The sequence below is a fragment of the Trachurus trachurus genome (assembly GCF_905171665.1).
Source record: "Trachurus trachurus genome assembly, chromosome: 9".
In the NCBI taxonomy this organism is placed as follows: domain Eukaryota; kingdom Metazoa; phylum Chordata; class Actinopteri; order Carangiformes; family Carangidae; genus Trachurus; species Trachurus trachurus.
This window is the reverse complement of record NC_139895.1, coordinates 590,329-612,330: the sequence shown is the minus strand read 5'-3', so window position 1 is coordinate 612,330 and position 22,002 is coordinate 590,329. Positions and strand designations below refer to the sequence as shown.

At 42.5% G+C, this 22,002-nt stretch overlaps 1 protein-coding gene across 3 annotated transcripts in view; it reads right to left on the bottom strand.

Moving 5' to 3' along the window:
- The window catches only part of LOC310991334 (dynamin-1), a gene marked incomplete at both ends in the record, with an annotated part of 39,439 nt that extends 17,646 nt beyond the window's left edge, over positions 1-21,793 (bottom strand). For all 3 annotated transcript variants that reach the window (XM_083979002.1, XM_083979001.1, XM_083979003.1), the window contains 12 exons: positions 4,807-4,877; positions 5,368-5,454; positions 6,509-6,647; positions 7,268-7,335; positions 8,146-8,281; positions 9,358-9,500; positions 11,144-11,304; positions 12,956-13,054; positions 13,734-13,937; positions 15,615-15,764; positions 17,436-17,509; positions 21,633-21,793. In XM_083979002.1, coding sequence (XP_083835128.1) covers positions 4,807-4,877; positions 5,368-5,454; positions 6,509-6,647; positions 7,268-7,335; positions 8,146-8,281; positions 9,358-9,500; positions 11,144-11,304; positions 12,956-13,054; positions 13,734-13,937; positions 15,615-15,764; positions 17,436-17,509; positions 21,633-21,793 — 1,493 coding nt within the window. The remainder of the gene's footprint in view (positions 1-4,806; positions 4,878-5,367; positions 5,455-6,508; positions 6,648-7,267; positions 7,336-8,145; positions 8,282-9,357; positions 9,501-11,143; positions 11,305-12,955; positions 13,055-13,733; positions 13,938-15,614; positions 15,765-17,435; positions 17,510-21,632) is intronic.
- Between the last annotated feature and the right edge of the window lie 209 nt (positions 21,794-22,002).

Sequence of the window (22,002 nt, the reverse complement as noted above, 5' to 3'; positions counted from 1 at the left end):
CCTTTTTGTTTTGTTTTTTATTTTTATTTTCTATTGATATTATCATCATTATTATTTTTCTTTAATCTAGTAAGGAAACAATGTCATGACAAGCAGACCAGTTAAGTTTATTTCTTGGAACATAAATGGTTGCAGTAGTCCTATTAAAAGGAGGAAGATACTATCATTTTTGAAAAATAATCAAGCAGATATTGTTCTAATACAGGAAACCCACATGCAAGGTTTAGAAGCAGAGAAATTTAAAGTGGGATGGGTGGGTTATATTTTCCATAGCTCATTTTCAAGCAAACGTAATGGGGTCTTGATTTTGGTTCACAAAAACATAAGTTTCATCTTGCGAAAACAAACTAAGGATGCAGAGGGAAGGATTATCTGTGTTGAAGCAATGGTAGAGGGAGTGCCCCTTGTATTATGCAACATATATGCACCTAATAAGGGAGATCCCAATTTTTTCCACAATGTGAATAAAATACTAGGAGATACTGAAGGTGAAATTGTTCTAGCTGGGGATTTTAATGAAGTTATGGATCCAGTACTGGATAGGAGTTTATTCAGACCTCCTCTCATGACCAAGGAGAGAGAGGCCTTACATATGTTAAAAAGAGACGTGGGACTAATAGATATATGGAGGTTGACAAACCCAAATGCAAATGATTTTACTTTCTTTTCCCACTGCCATAAAACTTATTCCAGAATAGATTTTTTTCTAATAAGTACTTCCCTGGCAGACAATGTGGCTGGCTGTGACATAAAGACAATCACTCTTACAGATCATGCTCCTGTTGAGCTGCTTATCAAGGCCAGTCTAAAGACTGAAAGGAGAGGTAGATGGAGACTAAATACTGGTTTAATGTTGGACTCAACTTTTAGAAAGACAATAGAAGAGGACTTAAAAACCTTTTTTGAAATCAACATTGGTAGTACTGAAGAAATAACTACTGTGTGGGAAGCCTCAAAGGCTTATGTAAGGGGAAAATTCATAGCACAAGCCGCTAAAAAGAAAAAAGAGAATCTCACCAAAACTAAGGATTTAGAAAAGGAGATAAAAGATAAGGAATTAGATCTGTCGAAACACTTTTCTAATGGGAAATTTCAAGAACTCTGTAAGCTTAAATACTCTTTACATGAGATCTATAATAAAAAAGCAGAGTATGCACTTTATAGATTGAAAACAAGCTTTTATGAAGGTGGAGAAAAAATGGGGAAATTATTAGCAAGACAGTTAAAGGAAAAATTCTGTGCTAATACTATACCAGTTATAAAGCAGGGGGATGTACAATTTTTTGCTGCTACAGATATAAATAGAATATTTCAACAATATTATGAGAAGTTGTACACATCCTCCATATCTCCAAATGCTTCACAAGAAGACATAGAACAGTTTCTCCTTAATATAGACATACCCAAGCTCCCACCTCAGGAGGCAGCCGGATTGGAATTACCCATAACTGAGGGCGAAATAAGAGCAGCAATTTCCTCAATGAAAAATGGGAAGTCGCCGGGTTATGACGGACTCCCAGTAGAATATTATAAAGCTTTTGTAGATACTGTTGTGCCAGTATTACAGAGGGTATATCAGGAGATGTTTGATAAGGGTCGTGTAGCTCCAACTTTTAATGAAGCGGTAATTTCATTAATCCCTAAAGCAGGCAGAGATGCAGCAGATCCCTCCAATTTTAGACCTATAAGTCTGCTCAACCTTGACTGTAAGATTCTTACAAAAATTTTAGCAACACGTTTGCAACTGGTTTTACCGAGTATCATCCACCCAAATCAGGTTGGTTTCATGAAAAATAGAACTTCTACTGATAATGTCAGACTCCTGCTACACTTGATGTGGCTGAGTCAATCTCAAAACACTCCGATAACTGCTATTTCTTTGGACGCAGAGAAGGCTTTTGATAGGGTGGAGTGGCAGTTTCTGTTCTCCACCCTATCTCATTTTGGCTTCAACACTAACTTTATTAAATGGATAAAGATGCTGTATAAAGAACCTAAAGCAGCAGTGATGACAAATGGAATAACCTCCCCCTTCTTTAATCTAACCCGTGGTACTCGACAGGGATGTTCATTGAGCCCACTATTGTTTATCATCTTTTTAGAGGTTCTGGCGGTGTCTGTTAGAGCACACCCTGGAATAAGAGGAGTAAGGGGAGGAGACAATGAACATAAATTGTTATTATACGCTGATGATATTTTAGCAGTTGTATCTGAGCCTTTAACTTCCCTACCACATTTGATGAACACCATAAAAGCCTTTTCAAGATTTTCGGGATACTCCATCAACTGGAGCAAATCTGAGGCAATGCCTCTCTCCAAGACATGCACTTCATCTATGGTAGAGAAGTTTAATTTTAGGTGGGTACGACAGGGAATGAAGTATCTTGGCATCAAACTTTCTGAGGATATAGACAAAATAGTGGCACTTAACTTAAACCCTTTACTTCAAAAGATAAAAACAAACCTTGATAAGTGGGGAAAACTAAAACTGACATTGTGGGGAAAAATTAATGTTATAAAAATGATTACTGCCCCACAGTTTAGTTATGTGGCAATGATGTTACCATTAAACATACCATCCACCACTTTCAGACAACTGGATGATGTAATAAAACATTTTCTGTGGGGAGGGAAAAGATCACGACTTAAACTGAGAAAGTTATGTACACATAAAGAGAAGGGGGGGCTGGGCCTCCCAGATCTCAGATTGTATCATTTAGCTTTTGAGATGGCCAAAATAGCAAGGTATTGGCCAGCCGCAGAGGATAAAGCAGCCTGGATGGAGGTAGAAAAGGAGATATGCTTGCCTTTCCAACCAATAGAGGTGTTATCACAGAAAAGGTCTAACATTACAAACCCAGTACTTCTACATTCAAAGGATGTTTGGAGCAAGGTACATAAAATGTTTAGACTTAAACACACTCTTCAAAGGTATTCATCATTGTGGCATAATCCTGATGTCTGTATTGGGAAGAAACCTGTGTTTTGGAAACAATGGCACTCTAAAGGTTTAAGTACCATTAATGATTTGTTTGTAGATGGGGTGTTTTCGTCATATGATAAACTGTTGCAGAAATTTAAGTTGACGGGAAAAGATAACTTTTGGAAATTCTTGCAAATAAGAAGTTGTATCTCATCAAAACCATACAATATTACTGATAATGTGGTGATAGATTATATGAAACTCCCACTTGGAAAACGAAAAGCCTCACAATTTTACAAAATTGCTAACTCTTCTCTTGGTAACGACTCTAACCAGTTAAGGTTGACTTGGCAGAGAGATCTGGGTGTAGAGTTTAGAGATGATAGATGGGAAAGAATTGTGGCTGAATGTGGTAAATATGTGAGAGAGGCAAGGGGTAAACTCACACAATATAATGTACTACAGAGATACTACTACACACCATCTAGACTGTATAGGATGAAGATACTGGATAATGATTTGTGCTGGAAATGTAAACAGGTAACTGGAACCCTTATACACTGTATGTGGGAATGTGTGTTAATCAGACCCTTTTGGACTCAGATTCTAAATATACTGAGCAACTGGCTCGGAGCAGAAATCTCCTTGAGCCCAGAGCTTTGTTTATTGGGAGATAAATCTCAGTTACCCAGTATTAGTAAATGTGACTTTTCTGTAATTTCAGTAGGCACAGCAACAGCTTGCCGAGTCATTTTAAGGCATTGGAAGGCACCAGATATTCCGCAGTTGAAAGAATGGGTCAGTACAATGACTGCAACTGCATCATATGAATGTATGCTCAGCAGATTAAGTGATGATAGGGGGGAGGGGGTGACCCCTTGGGACAGGTTCTGGAATTACATAAAGATAAATGATGACCCCCACTAGGATTTAATATTTTGCTTTTCTTGTTTTGTTTTGTCGTACTTCCCTAGGGGTATTTGACAATACTGTATACGCCAGAAACAAGTCTTTATGATTTATGATGTACGGGTGTGTATAGATATGTTACATGTCTAGTTGATATTGTTGTGTACCCTTTGAGAGACAAAATATGTCTGTCACGGTTATAATTTTATAATTTAATAACAACTACTTGTTTTGTATGGAGAAATACTCTATGTTTGCCATGTACCGAGCCTTAAAAAGTTCAATAAAAACCTGAATTCCAAAAAAAAAAGAATAACTACAAAGACAAAACGATATATTGATCTAAACGGACCCATTAACAACGTAGATTCATCCACATTAATATGAGACTCTTTTAGAACCAATAAAAAAACTCCTGGTTGTCCCTTTAACCTTCCTCTGGTGTTCAGGTCTCCACTGACGTAGTACCACATAAATGTGTTTATAGCATCAAGGCTTTTTAACTTTGTCAGGAAACTCAATTTAAACAAAATAAAACAAAAAACTTTTTTTTTTTAAATTCTAAAATGCTCTGGTTAAAATGATGACATCTGTGGTGTTCGGGTCGATTTTGACCCAGTTATATTAATGAGATTTCAAACTGAAATCATAAGTGCAGAACCAAGTTTTTCATGGTTAAAAGTCTAACAACGTAACCAAGAGATGAGAAACACATGGGATGATAAATAACTGTTGTAGTGTTTTACAGCTGATCTAAGACCATAGATGGAGCAGAACGATGACACAAGACGAAGGTTAAATAAAATATAAATGTTGAGGTATAGGAGTCTTATAACTAGCTGTACCTGTGCAGTGATACATCCCATCATGTAGACATGCTCTACTCTCTGTAACCATAGCGATCAGGGGGGGGGTCAGGTTTCATCCTATCAATAGTTAATAGTTTTAATTAGAAGCAGAAGAGTTTTTCTTACTTAGCGAAGCCGATGAAGTCTTCATGGTTGGTGTTCATGTAGGCCAGCTCGATGTCGATCAGCAGCAGCACCTGTGGGGGGGGGGGCACATGATGGTGTTTTATTTATTTATCTGCACCATAAAAACCAGTGACAATTACAAAAACAGAAATGAAACAAGAACAGTCAGTGTGAGAGAAGTTAAAACCACTACGGTATATCAGCTTAGAATAAAAACACCTCCCTGAAAAATACACAGATTCAAAAACAGTCCAACAACAACAACAAAGACAGTAGGGCGTACGCAGGCGCAGGCGTCCCCGGTTCGAGTCCCGCGTCGGGCAGACCTTTCCTGCATGTCATTCCCCCTCTCTCTGCCTCCCCCTTTCCTGTCTATCTCACTGTGCTGTCTAATAAAGGCAAAAACGCCAAAAAATATACTTAAAAAAAATAAATAAAAGTTGCTGAAGACGGTTTCTTCAGAGGTTCCTGCAGTGGAGACGTGAAATGAAATTACCCCGGAGAAACGCCCCTAAGATGAAGATGAAGATGATGGTGCAGATGAAGATGAGCTCTGGTCACCTGGTCTTTGGCGCGACTCTCTCGGTCTCTGATGTGCTGAGTCACGATTCTCTCCATCTCCTCTCTGAGCATCGGGTACTGGGCCAGCTGGAGGTCAGAGGTCAGAGGTTAGAGGTCAGAGGTCAGAGGTCAGAGGTCAGAGGTCAAACCAACAGGTCGTAGTGTAACAGTGGTATCAGTGTATTTTCCTATGTGTAGTAACCAGATAGTTACTGCATATGGGGCCGGATCTACTAAGATCCCAGATAGCAGGCGCTAAATTGTTTGCACCCGCTAAAATATTGCGTTATTGGTTAGCAGCATAAAGACGCAAAAACAGCCACTGCAATCTTTTCCTGGTTTGGTAAATCACATTGCGTGCGCTAAATAAATCTATTTGCATCTACTCCTCCCAGTATTTTGCGCGTTCTGGCAGAAACGCCCATATTTACATATTTATCAAGGCAAACGCGCTAAATGGATTGCACGTGCTATTTTGCCCATTTGAGAGACGCAATCCTCGGTTCCACGTGTGTTTGCGCGTACAATCACGTTTGCACACGTTTTAATACACGCAAACCTTTAGTAGATCTGGCCCATGGAGTACAGGCATTGAGTATTCTGTCATGTATCTTCCTATATGTAGTAACCAGATAGTTATAGTGATTGGTTTAATGAATCCTGTTCCTTAACACTATGTATTGCTGAAGCCCTATGACGGCAGCACTAAGAACTGATTATATTATGAGCACTAACGACCTTGTGTCATCGCAAACGTGTGTTATGGCCTTACAAATGTATATTTATTAATGTGAACTGAATGTGTCTTTGGTATTTTGGTGCCATCGCAAATGTGTGTATTGTCTTACAAATGTATATTTATTAATGTGTCTTTGGTATTTTACCTCATTGTTGCTTTTTTTTTTAAGGTTGCCTTTTATCATCAGGCAGAGGGACTGGTGATGAAAACTAGCTTTTTTAGCTACGTAACTCAGGTGCATTTACATTAGTTTTTTACAATGTTTTATTAATGTAATGTACATTGTCCCCTTGTCAGATAAATTAAACTGAAAGTGAAACTGAACTGAAGTGTGGGTAGAGTCGGTACCTTCTGGGTGCATAGAGGATCTTTGGTGTAACAGCATCGTCATAGCAACGGTACCTTCTGGGTGCACTGGCGCACGGTGTTGACCAGCTCGCTGATCACCATGTCCACACACTTCTGACACGGCTCCTTGATCTGAGAGATCTGACGCTTCACGATCGTCTCAAACGCCATGTCAGGGGTGAAGAGCCCCGTCCTGCACACACACACACACACACACACACACACACACACACACACACACACACACACACACACACACACACACACACACACACACACACACACACACACACACACAAAACGAATTGAACGGCGTTGAACTTGGAAATTACAGGTGGGAAACTCATATCAGAGCTCCGACTTTCTAACTTGACCTCACGACAACATGAAAACATGGCGTCATGCCCTCGTCTTAAACAGTTAGAATTTAGACATTTGAAGTTATTTGTTGAGGTTTTAATGCATATTTTTGTGTATTATTGCAGTAGCCTATATGAAATACGTTTATATTAAGCTGTGATTGTTGTATGGTGTGAAATTGTGTTCCTCGTATGTGACGGAAATAACGTTTAAACGTTATTTCCCTCACATACGAGGAAACACAATTTCATTTGCCTCCAGAACAAACATCATTTACTGCTGCATTGATTTTTACTATTCAGCGATGAGCCACAATACGACAAACTTCCTTCAGGTATCCATGGTTTTTCTCTTCCTGCAGAGTTCCTGCAGCGTGAACGCAATGATGTCGGAAAGTCGGAAATTTCGGAGTTGGGAATTCCCAAACCTTGTTTTGAACGCAGCATCACTCACCTGATTCCATGGATGTTCTTGATGGCGTAGCTGATCTCCTTACGAAGGGTCTTCTCATCTCCCTCAAGCTGCAGACACACACAACCAGCACAGTGTAAGTGTGTGTGTGTGTGTTGAACAGACAAAGCACAAACCACAGTTAATGTATCTACATTGGGACAAAACAAAACAACCATATACTGATTAGTGTCAGTTCAACCAATCAGAAATGCATCTTCATCTTCTACTAAATGATTTAATGACATTGGGAACAGAAAAAAAGGGCTGCGATGAACGTCTGACGTGATAACTTAATGTATATGGTGTAAGATACCGCTGTAGATAGGATGGGTAAAGTAAATGCATTTGTATATCAGCTGGAACCAGTGCATGTGTCTTCTCATCAATGTTGGCCAGTTGAGTCTAGTGGACATTGTGCAGTGGCATCCAAGGACGAATCTACAGAGTCTATTGTAGGCTATGTTAAAGGGACAACGAGGAGTTTCTATGTGGTTATAAAAAAGTCTGATATTAATGTGGATGAATCTCCGTTACCACTTGTTAATGGTCCATTTTAGATAAATATATCGTTTTGTCTCTATGGTTATTTTGTTATTATTAGTGGTGGTGGAAATGCAAGAATTTCACGGTGCAGAGGCTCATAAATGTAGTGTGATAACACTTTGCTTTTCCAAAACTCCTCGTTGTCCCTTTAAGTGAAGCAAGGTCTGATTTATGAGCACTTTGATATATAACACCACAGTAATCTATGATTGGGAGTATACGTTGTGTTAAGTTGTGTGTGTGTGTGTGTGTGTGTGTGTGTGTGTGTGTGTGTGTGTGTGTGTGTGTGTGTGTGTGTGTGTGTGTGTGTGTGTGTGTGTGTGTGTGTGTGTTACCTTGACCAGGTCGAAGGGGAAGCGTTCGTGGAAGATCCTGTTGATCTTGGCTCCTCCTGACAGCTCGTAGGTGTCCACCTGGTCTCCAGAGCCCTCGATCCTCTTCTCAAAGTCTACGGCAAACTGCTGCACCATCCTACACACACACACACACCATACACATATGGGAATTAATGGGAATATATGGGAATAAACGGGAATAAATCCGAAATTTACAAAATTGATTGGTGAGGGTGAGTAAAATTTTACTCAACATTCATGTTTTTGTTGTTCAGTAAAAGAATTGATTGTTCATACAAGAATTAAAACTTGATAAAATTCTGTTGAAATGTCATGTTTTTTAATTGTATTATTTTGCATGGATGTCTACTTATGACAAAACTAAATATTTACATTTATGTTTGGATATGATCCAGTTTGTCTAAATTAATTACCCCCAATTTCCAGTTAATTCCCATAAATTCCCATAATTCCCATGGAAAGTTTCCAATTTGGAATATTTCCAAAATTCCCCAGCTTAACTTCCCATGGAAAGTTTCTGGAAATTTTCCAGAAATTTACTGGAAATTTTCCACCCCTTTGCAACCCTAGTGTGTGTACATGTGTGTGTACATGCATCAATTCAATTCAATTCAAATTCAAAACAACTTTATTAATCCCAAAAGGGGCAATTCATTTTGAGCAGCAGGTTGTCGTGGTTTGTATGGTCTACATGGCCCACGATAAGTAGACAACAAATAGATAATCAGTACAACACACATCAGACAACAACACAGAGCTTGAAATGGGTGTAGTATTAAAAATAAAATAAAAAATAGAGAAACCCTACGATGAGGAACTTAAGAGTCTGAGTGCAGAGGGGACGAATGATTTAGAGAAGCGATTTGTTTTACACATATTTTTACACATATTTCCACATATGTGTGATGCACTCAGTGGGAATTTCCTTCTTGCGTCTAAAATCAATAATCAATTCTTTGGTTTTGGACACATTTAAATCCAAAAAGTTACAGTTGCACCAGGAGATAAAATCGGTTACGGAGCTCCCATGCTCTGATTCTGAACCTGAACCATAGAGGAGGGACAGCAGTGCAGTGTCATCAGAAAATTTAAGTGCATGTGTGTGTGTGTGTGTGTGTGTGTGTGTGTGTGTGTGTGTGTGTGTGTGTGTGTGTGTGTGTGTGTGTGTGTGTGTGTGTGTGTGTGTATTACTGCAGCAGGGCCTTGGTCTTGCGACTCGGGTCGTCCGGTCTGAAGTTCTTGTACTCCTCCACCTCCTTCTCGATGGACAACAGCTGACTCTGCAGTTTGCTGCGTAACCCTGGCAACGTGTCCCGGATGTGATTGGTCAGTTGCTGGAGGTGAGAGACACAAATGCTCTGGTTACCAGGGCAACGGAAGACCTGGCCACAGATCCACCGGAGCTCCATCTCTCTGCACCAGCCGCCGCCTGCTGGTCTGCCCTCCCTTCCCATGAACCAGTCTGCCATCCAGTCCTCCCATTAAGCTGGTCTGTCCTCTCTTCCTATGAACCAGTCTGCCATCCAGTCCTCCCATTAAGCTGGTCTGTCCTCCCTTCCCATGAACCAGTCTGCCATCCAGTCCTCCCATTAAGCTGGTCTGCCCTCCCTTCCTATGAACCAGTCTGCCATCCAGTCCTCCCATTAAGCTGGTCTGTCCTCTCTTCCTATGAACCAGTCTGCCATCCAGTCCTCCCATTAAGCTGGTCTGTCCTCTCTTCCTATGAACCAGTCTGCCATCCAGTCCTCCCATTAAGCTGGTCTGTCCTCTCTTCCTATGAACCAGTCTGCCATCCAGTCCTCCCATTAAGCTGGTCTGTCCTCCCTTCCCATGAACCAGTCTGCCATCCAGTCCTCCCATTAAGCTGGTCTGCCCTCTCTTCCTATGAACCAGTCTGCCATCCAGTCCTCCCATTAAGCTGGTCTGCCCTCTCTTCCCATGAACCAGTCTGCCATCCAGTCCTCCCATTAAGCTGGTCTGTCCTCTATGAACCAGTCTGCCATCCAGTCCTCCCATTAAGCTGGTCTGTCCTCTCTTCCTATGAACCAGTCTGCCATCCAGTCCTCCATTAAGCTGGTCTGTCCTCCCTTCCTATGAACCAGTCTGCCATCCAGTCCTCCCATTAAGCTGGTCTGTCCTCCCTTCCCATGAACCAGTCTGCCATCCAGTCCTCCCATTAAGCTGGTCTGTCCTCTCTTCCTATGAACCAGTCTGCCATCCAGTCCTCCCATTAAGCTGGTCTGCCCTCCCTTCCTATGAACCAGTCTGCCATCCAGTCCTCCCATTAAGCTGGTCTGTCCTCTCTTCCTATGAACCAGTCTGCCATCCAGTCCTCCCATTAAGCTGGTCTGTCCTCTCTTCCTATGAACCAGTCTGCCATCCAGTCCTCCCATTAAGCTGGTCTGTCCTCTCTTCCTATGAACCAGTCTGCCATCCAGTCCTCCCATTAAGCTGGTCTGTCCTCCCTTCCCATGAACCAGTCTGCCATCCAGTCCTCCCATTAAGCTGGTCTGCCCTCTCTTCCTATGAACCAGTCTGCCATCCAGTCCTCCCATTAAGCTGGTCTGTCCTCCCTTCCCATGAACCAGTCTGCCATCCAGTCCTCCCATTAAGCTGGTCTGCCCTCCCTTCCTATGAACCAGTCTGCCATCCAGTCCTCCCATTAAGCTGGTCTGCCCTCCCTTCCTATGAACCAGTCTGCCATCCAGTCCTCCCATTAAGCTGGTCTGTCCTCTCTTCCTATGAACCAGTCTGCCATCCAGTCCTCCCATTAAGCTGGTCTGTCCTCTCTTCCTATGAACCAGTCTGCCATCCAGTCCTCCCATTAAGCTGGTCTGCCCTCCCTTCCTATGAACCAGTCTGCCATCCAGTCCTCCCATTAAGCTGGTCTGCCCTCTCTTCCTATGAACCAGTCTGCCATCCAGTCCTCCCATTAAGCTGGTCTGGTCTTCCTATGGTGTGTGTAGGTGTGTGTTACCTGGTTGAGAGCTTTCTGCAGGAAGGCCGTCCCCATGCGGTCGGCCAGGTGTCGGTATGACGGATGCGACAGGAAGAACTTCCTCTCCGCCTGCAGAGCAGCGTTGATGTCTTTCCTCCCGTCGATGTCCTTCTGGCTGCGGTTCACCACGCCGATGTAGCCTGACACAGGTCAGAGGTCACAGGTCAAAGGTCAAAGGTTTTTGTAGTTGTTACCTGTCGCAGGTGCATGCCCCCCCCCCCCCCCCCCCCGTCACTACCCGATTTGTGACAGCTCCGTACGGCAACTCCACTTGGACAAACTTAGTTGAAGTGACTTACTGTACGTTCACACCAAAAGCTTCCAAAGCGTCTAAGACGCCGGAAGTCAATTCATTTTCAATGAGAGCCCGGCGACACTGAGCTTCCAAAGCGTCAACAGGCGTTGCCGCGCTTCCAAAGCGTCCAAAGCTTCCAGAGCGTCCAAAGCGTCAACAGACTAGAAGTTGAGCCCTGGTCAACTTTATGGTAATTAGCTATGACGCGGCTAAGCGGCAACCGGCGACAACCTGTCAGAATAGAGATGTCCGTCGGCTGCCGTTTTTTTTCCTTTTTTTGTATTTCGGCTCCCCAATGACCAGCGCGATTGAAGTTTGACGCCAGTCACGTGACGAGCGGCCAAAGCGGCTGATAATATTTGCCGTTTCTGTTTTGGAAGCTCAGACGCCGACCCTCGAGCGTTTTTGACGCTTTGGAAGCTTTTGGTGTGAACGCACAGTTAGGATCACTGCCCTGTGTGCGACGCCACAGACTGTTTATCTTTTTATTTTATTAGTAATGTAACTTTATTAGTAATGTAACTTTATTAGTAATGTAATTGAGGGTTGGTTGTGGTGGTTTGGATCTTGATGCTCAGAAAACAGGAACAGAGGTGACTTTTAGTGTTTACTCTCCTCTTTTCTCGCCGGCCTCATCACCATGACAACCACAAACAATCACAACTACCACAACACTCACTGAATAAACTATTAATATATTAACTTTATATGCACTAAATGTAACACCCAAACACCCAAACATATCCCATCTTTACAGTCATAAAAACAGAGCAACCAGAGCTTTTTAAAAAAAATCGATTTCACAGAACCGTATTTTAAACCAACACTAAGGAACTTTTCAACCTTCATAAAATATTTTCATAACTTTTGTGATGATACATCGACTTACAACAAGTTGAATGACACCTCTGTCATGGTCTGAGGGGGTCTGTATCATTATGGTCTGTATCTCTTTCTCTGGCACTAAGCAGCTTTGAGGAGCATGGTAGGAACCCTGCTCTCACTTTACTTTCACTTTCACTTTTGCGAGTCACAACAAGGAGGGAACAGGCAAAACGGCACTTTAGCAATGGATTATGTTTGTGTTTTCACTTTGAAATGATCCACTGGAAACAGAAACTTAGTTTTGATGTCTTCTGTTAATTTTAATGCAGGATATTTACAGGGCTTCACGCTAGTGTTCATGGGAAATGGAGTCTTCCTTCAGGCAAAACACTACCGCTTTGGTCCACAGGCGCCGCCAAACTCAACCAAAACTGAAAGTTCTTTAGTACTGCTTTAAATGTACAGAACTTTAATCAGACTTCCGCTTAATGAAGTTTGTCCACGTGGAGTAGACAGCGGTCAAAGATGGCGGCCGGTTCATGCATGCGCAGACCAGTGTTGTCACAAATCAGGTAGTGACACCCCCCCCCCCCCCCGAGTGTGTGTGGCGTCAGCGTGTGTATGTGTGTGTGTGTGTGTGTGTGTGTGTGTGTGTGTGTGTGTGTCTCTACCTCTACGTAGCGGCAGCAGCTTGTTCTCCAGGATGTCCCTGGCGTCGGTCCCTTCGTCCATCAGGTCCAGTTTGGTGATGACGCCGATGGTCCTCAGACCTGCATGACATCACAACCATGACATCACAACCATGACATCACAGCCATGACATCACAACCATGACATCACAACCATGACATCACCAGAGCCCCTTCTGCTTTATCCTACTGCTCTACATTTGTTGGAAATATTAATTGGGAAACGGTCTGTGGCTACTACCTAATACGTTTTTTTTAACCAACAAGGTCAAAGAGAGTTCATTTAAAATGCTTCATAGATTTTACCCAACTAATCCTTATATACTGTTAAAGGTTAAGAAGGACATTGATGTGAACTGGACCCACTGTGACTCTGTTTATTCTGGTCTGGCCCACACACCAGACACTCTGCAGCTTTATCACTGATCATATTTATCCCCAGTTTCATTTATGCTGGAAAAATGTTTTGTTTGGCTTCACTGAATATGATAAAAAAAACAACTAAATTATCAGTTTTATATGATTCATTTGTTAATTATTTTATCCAAATTTTATATACATGAGTCTAAATGTTCTGGTAAGAAGCCAAACTTCTTGGAACTGTCTGCATATGTTGGTCAATATATCTCCTCCCTCTGTGATTGTGAGAATTAAAAAGCTGTTAAAACGTCTGATCTTTGTAAACTTTACAAAATATTGATTTAAGTTTATGTTTTTTCTGTCTTGCTGTCATCCCCTGGCGTATTTGGAGCTCTCTGACCTTGTGGGTCGACCTCCTTGGCGATCTTCAGAGCGTCGGAGTTGGCGAGGTCGGAGTTGGCGGGAGAGACGGCCAATAGGAGGCAGTTGTCCTTGGTAACGAACTGCATCAGCATCTCTCTGATCTGGTGCTCGATGTCGGCCGGCTGGTCCCCGACCGGGACCTTGGTCATCCCCGGGAGGTCCACCAGGGTCAGGTTCAGCACTGACACACACACACACACACACACACACAAAATGGATATTTAAAACAATAAATAAAGCAATAAATGAATAAAAATAACTGAAACAATAATAATAACAGTAGTTGTTTAAAGGGACAACCAGGAGTTTCAGAAAGCAAAGTGTTTCACTACATTTCCCATGAGCCTCAGCGCGCACAGTGAAATTCTTGGACAAAACATTTGCCAAGAATGTTTTCATTGATCCAGAATGAAAGTCGGAGGTTGGAAGATGATCAGATACTGTCGTAGTTCCGACCATAAAAGATGCCGACTAGCGATCCGGCCGCGTTGTTCCCACGATCCGGTCGTGGCTCGATGCCGTAGCTACATGAGCTGCAGGAAGTGACGTAGAATCTCACCAAATCTCGTCGAGAACTCCCGACTGGTTAAGTTTAGTAAAACAGTAAAACAGTCTGACTGAGCATCCTGCTGCTCCACTACGCTGCTTTCATTTGGTTTCATTTCATTTGATTTATTTATTTAGCACAAGTTATGAAACACAGTGCAAGGAGGGAACGAAGCCTGGAGGTCTTGTACAAAGTTCCACTCCCATCATCTAAGAATTACATGAAACTCAAGATAAACAATAAGAAATTACAACATAGAAAAATTCAAGATAAACCATAAAATGTACAGTGCAACATAGAAAAGATGGATGCAATATTAACATTAACAGGAAAATAACACTTAAGGTTATGACATAAGGTGTTTTTTCAGTAACTTTCTAAAGGATGTGTAAGATGTTGTTGACCTCAGAGACACATCTAAACCATCCAGAGTTTTGGACCTCTGAATGTGATATTAAAGCCTCTGTACAGACGTTTCATTTAGTCTTGATTTTGGCAACCCCCTGTGGACGAAAGCGGCGGAATGAAGACTGCATTTCCCTCCGTCATGAAGACGTTTGTCTGGCCGACGTGTGTAGACTTGTTTTGGAAACGTCAGAAAGAAGACGGGACTTTTTTAGCAGCGTAATGTATCTATTGGTTTGGTTTGGTCAGTGGTCCGACCCGACCATGCCTTACTTTACTTACTTTATTGTTTTACTGTGCGTGGACAGTCCCAATTAATCAACTGCATTAAATACAGTAAAAAGGGCAGCTTTAGCCAGCATGGCTAATATCCTCCTGTAGTCCCTGGCCAGATGACAATGGGCATCCTAAAAATACCTAAACCTAAAATGCCTTCCAGAGGTCTAGAATTAGACGACTTAGAAATAGCGTATCTTCACATGGGCTCATGTGCTGTTGTAGGTAACAGAGACACATCAGCAGAAACCACAGACTTTTGCGTATCCAGTTAAAAGCTCCGTACAGGGGCTTTAAATCGATGCCCAGATGTTGGACAGAAGGGTAAATGAAGGTTGCCACTATGCCTGGTTGAATATGAATGAAGGTCAGATGAAAAAGTTAAAAAAAAATGTTTAAAAGTGTCAAGAAGATTTAGTTTAGCGTTGATAAACTAATGCACAAACCAACATGGGTGAAAGACATTCAGTTCAGATGGTTCTAGTCAACTGGACCCAGAGATCTTTTCTGGATTAACAGTCATTTGTTCAGGTGTGTGTGTGTGTGTGTGTGTGTGTGTGTGTGTGTGTGTGTGTGTGTGTGTGTGTGTGTGTGTGTGTGTGTGTGTGTGTGTGTGTGTGTGTGTGTCACCGTTGGGGGAGTACACCCTCAGGTTGATGGGGACTGGACTGATCCCCTTGTTCTGTCCCGTCACTCGATCCGTCTCGGCCTCGATCTCCTGACGGACTTCATCGAAGTCTGTGAACTTCTTCCCTTTACAGTGCAGGAACTCCGCAAACTCTGCACACACACACACACACACACACACACACACACACACACACACACACACACACACACACACACACACACACACATACAATCACAGTAATCTATTACTATTTGCTGTAACGTGGTAATATAACGCATTACAAATGAAATTTTGGTAATATTTTACCCGTAACGCACATTATAATGCATTTTCATAAAACATGTGAAAACAAGGACGGTGACTGCGTCTGAATTAATACGTTTGAAAGGAGGTGGAGAAGCAGAGGACATGATAGGAAGTTTCTCACACATAAAACTAAAGGAAAACATAGCTCATATCCAGACAGGTCGACTTGGAGCCACTCACACCAGTGAGTTAGTTGTTGGACACGATTACAATGCGTGAAACTGTCATTTCAACCCTGTGGTTTCAATGTGCTGTTATTTAGGCAGCTACTCTATAGCTTACCTGCAACACGTAGCTTACCGCAACACGTAGCTTTAGCAGCAACACGTAGCTTTACCCGCAACACGTACCTTTACCCGCTACACGTAGCTTTAGCCGCAACACGTAGCTTTACCCGCAACACGTAGCTTTAGCCGCAACACGTAGCTTTACCCGCAACACGTAGCTTTACCCGCAACACGTAGCTTTAGCCGCAACACGTAGCTTTACCCGCAACACGTAGCTTTAGCCGCAACACGTAGCTTTAGCCGCAACACGTAGCTTTAGCCGCTACACGTAGCTTTACCCGCAACACGTAGCTTTACCCGCAACACGTAGCTTTACCCGCAACACGTAGCTTTAGCCGCAACACGTAGCTTTAGCAGCAACACGTAGCTTTAGCCGCAACACGTAGCTTTACCCGCAACACGTAGCTTTACCCGCAACACGTAGCTTTAGACGCAACACGTAGCTTTAGCAGCAACACGTAGCTTTAGCCGCAACACGTAGCTTTAGCAGCTTCAGAGGCCGACACATTATCACCCTCCACTGACTGGATGTATTATCGGCTAAACTACACTTTAGAGTCATATTTCTGCAGTTATTTTGGTAAAAGTAACTCAAAAGTACAGACTTCAACATATTTTCCCAGGAAGTCAAAAACTGGATGCTAAGAAACCAGTCATGTCAGCATTAATCTTAATAACTGTATGTTCCTATTTCCTTCTGATATGAAATATGTTTTGAGTGTTTGTGATGTGTGAGCAGGTGTATGCACATGGATGTTTGATATATGTAAACTGATAATTTGTATCTTTCTATTGTTCTTACTCACCGACCAAGGGACGACGGATAGAAAGTAGCTAGTAAGATAAATCCAGTACAAGGCATCTTCTCTCATCTCCAGACTAATGTTATTCTGTACATTGTCCCTGATACAAATAAACCTTTACTTTACTTTATTAGTTTATTTGGGTGGGACAGTGCAAATCAATGAACATATAAAAACATGTAAATGTGCCGGATAATAGCAGCAATGCTAATTTCCATCCGGAGTCCCAAAACATAAAAACAGTACAGTGACAGAAAAACATACCTAACCTATTAAACTAGAAAAAACTAAACTAAAATTAATGCAAAAGTAGTGTAACGCATTACAATTCTGGGACGGTAATATTGTAATGTAACTAATTACTTTCAAATGACAGTAACTAATCATATGTAATGTATAATATTGTGGATGTGAGGTGTCTCACCTGTGTTGGAGGTGATGAGCTGCAGCACCAGGGGGCGTCGGGTCACGATTCCTGAACCCCGGGGGAGGAAGTCTCTGTGGGGGGAGGAGGAGGGGGGGGGAGAACGGTCAGGTGGAGCTGAGAACAACACCAGAGCTGCTCAACGGACCAGGTTCGATTCCTGGGACAGTCCACTTCGTTAGTTTAGGTGTGAAAACTCGTCTGTGTGTGTCTCAACTGTGTCTACCCTTCTGTCTATCTACCTTTATTCTGAAGGAATTTAACGCAAACATCTACCTTTATTTTGAAGGAGCTTTAATACAAACGTCTACCTTTATTTTGAAGGAGCTTTAACACAAACATCTACCTTTATTCTGAAGGAATTTAACGCAAACATCTACCTTTATTTTGAAGGAGCTTTAATACAGTCGTCTACCTTTATTCTGAAGGAATTTAACGCAACCGTCTATGTTTATTTTTAACATCTACCTTTATTCTGAAGGAGCTTTAATACAAACATCTACCTTTATTCTGAAGGAGCTTTAACACAAACATCTACCTTTATTTTAAAGTTCTTTTATTTGTTTTTCAAGCACTACATGGCCTGGCCCCCCAATACATTTGTGACCTACTCTCCCCTCTTTCCAACCCAAGGACTCTTAGATCCTCGAACCAACTGCTCCTGACCGTTCCCCGGTCTAGGCTACGAGGAAAGGGTGATCGTACCTTTATTGTGAAGGAGCTTTAACACAAACGTCTACCTTTATTTTGAAGGAGCTTTAACACAAACGTCTACCTTTATTTTGAAGGAGCTTTAACACAAACATCTACCTTTATTGTGAAGGAGCTTTAACACAAACGTCTACCTTTATTCTGAAGGAGCTTTAACACAAACGTCTACCTTTATTCTGAAGGAGCTTTAACACAAACATCTACCTTTATTCTGAAGGAGCTTTAACACAAACATCTACCTTTATTCTGAAGGAGCTTTAACACAAACGTCTTCACTACTCTGACATGTGAATCTGCAGCTCGTCGTCACGACATCCTCAGTGTGTGTGCGTGTGTGTGTGATGTGTGTGTGTGTGTGTGTGTGTGTGTGTGTGTGTGTGTGTGTGTGTGTGTGTGTGTGTGTGTGTGTGTGTGTGTGTGTGTGTGTGTGTGTGTGTGTGCTGACTGCAGGGGATTCAGAGACTGCAGCTCTCCGCCTACACACACACACACACACACACACACACACACACACACACACACACACACACACACACACACACACACACACACACATCACACTGTTATTGTCAGGCGATGCTGCTTCAACAGAAACCTGCTGAGTCACGTGACCGACACCGACCAATGGGTGACGAGGGAGAGACAGAGAGAGAGAGAGAGAGCATCCTTCTCCTCGGGGTCGAGCAGGAAGAAGATATAAATATTCGGCCAATCACACGTCAGCTCAGACAAACTGACCTGTGAGGAGCCAATCATCATTTTAATGCTGCTTATCCATTTAGTGTTGTTACCATGACAACGCTCTTGATCATAGCACCAGAACCAATGAAATCAATATAATGATTGATCAATAATATCAACATCAATCAATGATTCATTTTACCAGTGTGTAATATGTAATAACATACAGTCGTTTAATGAATGGTAATGTAACTTAAAGGGATACACCAACATTTTTTTTTTCATGTCTTGTCTCACTCCCGAGTCCATGACCAGCAGATAGACACCATCCTTTCCACTGTACGTGTAGTAACAAGGGAGATAGAGCCGTATCGCCGTAATTAGCTTAGCTCAAACACTGGAAGTGTATAGGTAGTGTTAGCCTGCCTCCTACCTAAAGTCGCTAATTAGCTTAGCTCAAACACTGGAAGTGTATAGGTAGTGTTAGCCTGCCTCCACCTAAAGTCGCTAATTAGCGACTTTAGGTGGAGGCAGGCTAACACTACCCATACACTTCCAGCGTTTGAGCTAAGCTAATTAGCGACTTTAGGTGGAGGCAGGCTAACACTACCCATACACTTCCAGTGTTTGAGCTAAGCTAATTAGCGACTTTAGGTGGAGGCAGGCTAACACTACCCATACACTTCCAGTGTTTGAGCTAAGCTAATTACGGCGATACGGCTCTATCTCCCTTGTTACTACACGCACAGTGGAAAGGATGGTGTCTATCTGCTGGTCATGGACTTGGGAGTGAGGCAAGACATGAAAAAAAAAATGTTGGCGTATCCCTTTAATGTAACAGTGTGTAATAACGTGTATAACATAATCTGATGTGGAAAATAACTAAGAAATAATAATGACAAGTCATATATTCATAATGATTACAACAAAAACATTTAATGAAGGTAACGTCAGATTAATCAGACAAATAAAACCAGACTGGACAGGATTTACCTCCTCCTCTCAGTCTCTGTCTGCTTTTATCTGTCAAAAGTGAAAACATAGATTTAAACAGAAGTTACTATTAAGCCCAAAGGATGAAGGCGTCTACTCTGATACTGCTCAGTATAGTAGCTATGGTGGAATGGGTTGTAAAGACCAGGAAACAAACTGGACTGGACTGGAGAACCATGTCTGTCCACTATGACGATGACACTTATGGAATAAAATAAATGGAGAAATCTAAAAAGTGAAAATGAACGGATTGTTTTAGGGTTTGGTCTCTGGAGAGGAAAAGAAACAGCTGCTCTAAGACTGATCAGACCTGGGCAGTGAAGGGTTAATAACCAACAACCAGATGTTTGATGGAGAAACTCTTTAGTCAGGAAGAGAATAGAAAGAGGAAGATGGGATCTATCTATTATATACAAAGACTTTTCTCAGGAAGTTCTTTAGATATAAAGGAAAAGTGGGAACTAGAAATGAATGTTGTTATTGAAGATGAAGAATGGGAAGAAGTGTAGAATCACTCAGAGTTCAGTGTTTAACTGGACATTAAAAATTAGATACTTCAATCTAGAAACCTTCCAATAGGAATCTACGCTGGAGGAGGAAATGTAAACACAATCCCATTGTTTGGGATTGTCCCAGATTGATCCATGTGGCAGCTGATCCACTAGGAAATGAAGCCACTAGAGTAGAAACTGGTCTGATCGGTCCAGATAGGCTACGGACCCTGTCCTGGTTCAAACCCCCAGCTTCCTCCTGCAACACGGAGACTAAAGAACGTCTATTTAAAGGGATAGTTCAACATTTTGGCAAATTGGCCCATTGCCATAATCCCTATAGTCATAGCAGTAGGTTCGTTACCTTTAAAGGTACAATATGTAAGAATGTGGCCAAAAACGGTTACTGCAGTCACATTCAAAACACAGCGATCTGGTTTTTTCTCCCAGTCGTAGCGGCAGCTCAGTGGAAGCAGACCGTGACTGGGAGAGAGCGCTAGGTGGCGCAACATGCTAACACGTAAATTCAAAACATAAACATGATTTGCAGTCTGCAAAAAAAGATTTTTAATGCGAATACTCTGGCTGTACTATTGTTGTTGGTGAGTTCATCATGTTATATGAACATTATTCCTGAGTCTCTGTCACATATTAGGAGGATTTTACGGCCAGTTGCTTTAGATTTATTACATACTGTACCTTTAATTGTCAAATTTGGATGAACCGGGAAGAGGAGCTTTGAGAAGCTTCCGCTACAAAACAAGCTTGAAATATAGACTTATTTAATTTTTTTCGGGACAATTCCTCATGTCGGGGCTTCAATACAAGACGGACATTACATACGAGCAGCATGGAGGTATCTGGATGTTTTTTGGTGTGTCTTTGTTACGAAGACAGTTGGTATCCATTTGCAACCGTTATATGGACATGCACTGCTACGCCGAGACCCCCTGTAACTCAGAGAAGCCACGGAGGACTCTGAAACTTCTCCCAGCCCTTAGTCCACATGAGGGGGAGGAGGAGGAGATCATGAGAATTGAAATTTTCAATTCAATTTTGGGTGAACTATCCCTTTAAGTTGTGTCTGTTTCTGTTGTTCTCCTGTCAGGTGTGTAGCTACTGGTTTATATGAATAGGCCACATGTAATTAATTAAATAAATAATAGGCTAATAAGAAGAGGTGATGAGACAGACAGACAGACAGACAGACAGACAGACAGACAGACAGACAGGTAGACAGGTAGACAGGTGAATGACAGACAGACAGGTAGAGACAGACAGACAGACAGGTGGATTCAGGTAGACAGGTGTCCAGACTCACTTGCCCACGAAGTTCTCCAGCACGGAGCTCTTCCCGGCGCTCTGCCCCCCCACCACGGCGATCTGCGGCAGGTCGAGGCTGGAGTTCAGGCCGATGGACGAGAAGGCGTCTTGAAGCCGGTTCACCAGCGGGATCAGGTCCTCCATGCCGCGGTTACCCATGGTGACGGAGAGGGTCTGATGGTCTGGAGGGCTGTAGATAGAGGAGGCTGCTGGGGGCTGGGGGGGCAGCGGGGGGAGGGGGGGACAGGCCGGGATGCAGCAGCAGCAGCAGCAGCAGCAGCTCTGTCTCGGTGCAGCTGCAGCAGCGGACCAGATCAGTTAATAAATCGATGCAGATGATCAGGACCGGGATGAGGACCAGGATCAGG